The following is a 5,078-nucleotide window of genomic DNA, read 5'->3' on the forward strand; positions in this document are numbered from 1 at the left end:
TACGTCAAAAATATTGCATACGTCAGATTGACTGCATGATCGAATAACCGAAATGTGTTTACGTAAATGTTTCAAGTTGACACTTTCACCGTGTATATTTGAAGCAGGCATGTAATCTATTTATATTTATTGAAGTTTCAGTCCTTTGAATATTGAAATTATTATCTACATTACAACATCAGTGCTATCAAATCAAGTTTCGGGCTGTATATATTTTATTAAAATAATTTTTAAGTGTTTTTTTCTCTTGATTACACTCCACTTGCTTTGTGCTTCCAAGCCTGCTTCATTCATTTTATATTTTTCAATTGAATTAAAATTATTTAAATTCAAAATTGATTGATAAAATACTAAAACCGAAAAATTGAATATCGTGTGAGTACTTGTCATATAATTATTGTTTACCTAGCGTTAAACGTCAAGTTTTACGTTTACAGAGACGTATACGTTTTCAGTAAGAAATCTGTCATCAAATCTACATTTCCGATTGCAATTCGTAAATTATAGTTAATACAGATGGAACGTGCTTGGTTAAGTGCCATTGAATATATTTTTATTTAAAAATGGGAAAAAGCGTATTTAACTACATATTTTGATACATTTTAGTTCAACACTATTCAATTCGTTTGTTTTGTGAATTTTATTTTAATTAATTATTGCAATAAATTCAAGAATAAATTCTTACTAAAGTATATACGTGTACAGTGCTAATTCTGCTATTTATTGCTAATTTCTCTATTTTCTTCATGTAAATTTCCCTATTTTTTGCTAATGTGCTAATTCTAATTCGCATGGATATCCCCTAGGTTCCCATCGAATAAATTCTACATTGAGATTATTCTAATCTTCTTGCTCAATCAATATAATTTATAAATATTTTATGTTTTCATCAACTTTCACATTTTCCTTATTGTTAACGTGTAAATTGTTGTAGAGTCATGAAGTATGAAAATCCGCCTTGAACAACCTAAATAATAATGATCGATGATTAATCGAACATACCTAAAATTTCTAGATATTAAGTCAAGTATTTACCTTTTTAAAAGCATCTCGAGTGCATTTAAGATTTGCGAATCCTTGAATAATAACTGGTTTCTCACCCGACATTAAGACAATTGGTAGGAGTTTTTGTATTTTCATAGGGAATAGGTACCAGTCGCAAGAGTAAATTTTATCTTCGATTTGGCTAAAATAAGTGGTTACATTTTCACCCAAATCACAAATATAAAACATCTGGATAAATGCCCAAAAAATCATTGTTGATGCAAATAGTATGTCCATCATTTTGCCATTATTTAACTACATGAAAATGGAAGCGAAAAATTATTAAAATATTTTTATTTTGTGGAATACTCATTGTATACTCAACCATCATAACCCGAATAACCAAGAGCGTTGTACAAATCGTAATTAAAGACCACAAATAGTAACCAGTTATGATAATATCATAAATGTCTGATAGATCGTTTGCAAGCCTGTTGAAATGTCAATATATTGCTACTATTTTTATCACTAATAAAAGTGTTCTCAACTGTTTTGCATTGGAATGAGTCCGAATAATGCGGAAAAATGCGTTTTCCATCGAAACATTCTGTTTGTTGGCCTGATTCAAGGTGTGCAAATGTCCATCAATGCTTTCGATGTACGATGATAAAAGCCAACAACTTCCGGCAAATAAGCAAATAACACAACTGCAATTTAGCAAAAGGAAAAACCACGTTGGAACTTGAACACATAATGTGATTAAATATCCGTACGGTGTCTTCCAATCGAACGGCATCCTTGAAGTGAGGAATTTCTTTTAAAGGGAATATTCAATACTTTGTTTAATATTTTCTCACCACATCGGGTAGTTTAAAAAGAATGCTTCACTCTCTCGATCGGTAAAATAGATGTAAAAACTTAAAAGTAGTTTTGGTATAAAAACAACGGGATAGGTAACATGCATGAACGCCACGTATGAAATTCGGGACCATTTTTCAACTTTTAAATTCACTTTTTCATAATTCATCGTAAGATCGTCTAGTTCAAAGAAAAATGTATTATAATACACCTTAACGGTCAAGATTACAAAAAACCTACCCTTTTTAACAACTTTATCAAAATTTTCGATCAAATTGAAGATTTTCGATTGATTCAATATGTTGGATAATAGCGAAAAGAAATTAAGCATCAACGACACTATTCCAAAGGAGCAGTTTCCAAAGTCAATGAATGCGTCCGATTTTTTTAGTAATAAAAACAATGCTATGCCAATAAAACAGTATGCAAAAAGAAATAGACCCGCCACATTTTTTATATTAAAACGATAGTTTTGATTTGGTCGAATTGCCAAATCGTTCAATTGCTTTTTTAGCTCTAAGAAAGTTGACATGATTCAATATTTTGAACGACAAGTAGTCAATTCTGAAGGAGAACTATTTTGAGTTGAGTATTGTTTCCCCCTTTTATACTGAATGTCATGAGACATTACCAATTCAAGATTGATGAATTGGTTGATTGGCTGAGACCAGCAAGGACAGAACACTTTTTTATTGAACTTTCTTCTTTTTTTTGTTTTCTTTCAATCAATGATTTCTTTGAACGAAAACAATTTACAAACGATGGTAAATTAAATACAATCATCTATTCGAAAATTCACAACTATCCACTCGCTAAAAAATTCTCTTTTGTAAATTATTGTTATTCCTTATACAACAAGTTCCACTTACATTTGATTTGAGTGACAGAAGCTCTATTAATTGAGCAATCATCATAAACAAAGTTTAAGTAATCGAACTTTTTGTGTATTTCTCAAGTTTGAGAGAAATCGCATATTGAATTGTTCCTTGTAAAGTAAACGAATATAATTTTAAAAATGAAAAAAACATCTACACAGAATATGTAACGCATATAATATTTGTTTTTTTAATTGAATGTTATATGTCAATTAAAAAATTATTTACTGCTTGCATGCTTTTAAAAAATTGAACAATTTATTAAATTGTTTTTTTTTTTTAATTTTACGTAATGTACATAGCAATTCAACGCCTTTCAATACGAATGTTAATATGCATGGATAAAGATGGCGCTACGTTAGGTGGAGTTCGGCTCATATATACACAAGCCCATATAATGTTAGTCAGGGTCGTTATACAATGTATTAACAACGGTAATTCAATAATGATAATATTCTTTTTGTTACTCAACAGAAGATATTAAAAATTCCATTTATAGAATGAAGGGCAATAAGTTGGATTTCTGAATGTGCAACAAAAAGAATGTCATCAAAATTAAATCACCGCAGAACCCGATGAAAAATTGGCAGTTTTGGTATAGATGGTCAAGACTTTTACATCGTCAAGAATAGCTGGGGCACATCATGGGGAGACGGTGGCTACATCAGAATGGCTCGTTATAAGAACAATAACTGTGCTATCGCCACATTAGCCAGTTTTCCATTGGTTAAGAACAACAACGTTATACTCAATTTTTCAATTTTCAAACGTTCTTTTCTTCGATTACAAAAAAGTCAACAAAACGAAGACAAATATGTCAATTTTTAACCTTAGACCCGTCCCTCGGGTCAAATTGACCCCAGTTATATTCTTTTGCAAATTAAACATACAAAAAATCAAAAATATAATCAAATATCGTTTTTTCTATGTATTGGTGCTTTATCTTTGTAAACACAGTGAAAATATTACAAATATGTGACAAATGTGTATGGGCGTCCGATATGTAAATGGCCGACCGGCCACTCTTTTTTATTCACCAATGACACCATGACAATTTTGTATTTTATAAGAACAAACAGGCGCCAATTGGTAGTTTATTTCAAGGCCTTTCCAACGATATTCAAATAACAACTGTAAGTCCATTATTCAACATTGAAAGGCCGGCCACGGCCAAAATGGCGGCAGGATCAAAAAGTCGTAGAACAAAAAATGTTTAGCTTATATTGTACTTTCAGGGATTAAGTTTGAAAAAGTTTCGGACTCAACTAAGTTTTACGCATATGTAAAAATACATATGAATGGTTGAGAATAATGATGACTCACGCCGAAACCGACTCTTTTTGCTCGGTTTCTAGTGGCTAAACCGAAAGAGATAGTTGTAAAATTTCTTGGTAAAGTTTGAGATCACTACTAAATCTCAAACTACATCAAGAAATTTTACAACTATCTCTTTCGGTTTAGCCACTAAACACCGAGCAAAAAGAGTCGGTTTCGGCGTGAGTCATTATTATTCTCAACCATTCATATGTGATACATAAAAGTATGTACATATGTACGGCTGGTAATAAAAGAGACTTTAAGCAGAAAAAATCTTAAAAGTGTCTCATAATTTGTATAGGATTTACATAAGATGGAGACGGTTTAAAAAAAACTTAAAGTCACTTTTATTCTCAGTCGATCATATGTGATGCACATACTTATGTGAATATGTGATACTTGAAGTATTAATGTATATTGATATATAAGTATCAGTATCATAGAAATAAAATTGATCATTCATGAAATAATTGAGCTAGTTCTTAAAAAAATGACTGATTTCCATACAAAATGCACTATGGGTCAATCTGACCCATAGAGATGGGATTAAGTTGTAAACACCACAGACGGGTCTAAAGTTAAAATACGACTTTTTATTTTCTTAATTGACATATAAAATGAGTTTATTACTTCACTTGTAATTTCATTGATTATTACATTATCATTAATGGCCCTAATCTGTTTATTGAATGTTATCAGATAATATGGTGGCAGAGCAGAACTGCTCTACATTTTTTTTCCTTTTTGAATTTGAAATTTAAATTTAAATTGATATTGATTGAAATGATCTAGGCACACTGCAATTATGTTCCATAAGAGACTGTATAAAATGCAAAACTATAGCACAGCTAGCGCCACTACGGACAACTATGGAGTTCTAGTCAGTTGTTTGTAACTGAGCAAAAGTCTTTTCACTAGTTGGCGGCAACTTAGTATAGATTACATTGAATTCCGTCGTGGCGCTAGCTGTGTGACACTTTGAGCATAATTTCGGTACGGATCTAGGTTTTTAATGAGGGAATATTCCACTCTTTTCTAATCAAA

General features: G+C 31.1%; 1 protein-coding gene across 1 annotated transcript; it reads right to left on the reverse strand.

Moving 5' to 3' along the window:
* Positions 1 to 913: 913 nt before the first annotated feature.
* On the reverse strand, positions 914 to 2,136 carry LOC116349288 (odorant receptor coreceptor-like). Its single transcript, XM_031780655.1, has 6 exons — positions 2,083 to 2,136; positions 1,842 to 2,022; positions 1,533 to 1,781; positions 1,370 to 1,475; positions 1,036 to 1,299; positions 914 to 967 (listed from the first exon to the last, which is right to left on the reverse strand). The coding sequence occupies exons 2-6, from the start codon at positions 2,009 to 2,011 to the stop codon at positions 914 to 916; spliced, it is 843 nt and encodes a 280-aa protein (XP_031636515.1). The 5' UTR covers positions 2,012 to 2,022; positions 2,083 to 2,136.
* Between the last annotated feature and the right edge of the window lie 2,942 nt (positions 2,137 to 5,078).

The sequence above is a fragment of the Contarinia nasturtii genome, unplaced genomic scaffold, assembly GCF_009176525.2.
Source record: "Contarinia nasturtii isolate CC-2019 unplaced genomic scaffold, AAFC_CNas_1.1 Cnas_scaffold_2861, whole genome shotgun sequence".
NCBI classification, from domain to species: domain Eukaryota; kingdom Metazoa; phylum Arthropoda; class Insecta; order Diptera; family Cecidomyiidae; genus Contarinia; species Contarinia nasturtii.

Coding starts and splice junctions, on each gene's coding strand:
- LOC116349288 (XM_031780655.1), bottom strand. CDS start 2,011: ATGAATTATGAAAAAGTGAATTTAAAAGTTGAAAAATGGTCCCGAATT. Junction 1,476..1,532: donor ACTCATTCCAATGCAAAACA/GTTGAGAACACT, acceptor ACATTTCAACAG/GCTTGCAAACGATCTATCAG. Junction 1,300..1,369: donor TGGTTATTCGGGTTATGATG/GTTGAGTATACA, acceptor ATTTTCATGTAG/TTAAATAATGGCAAAATGAT.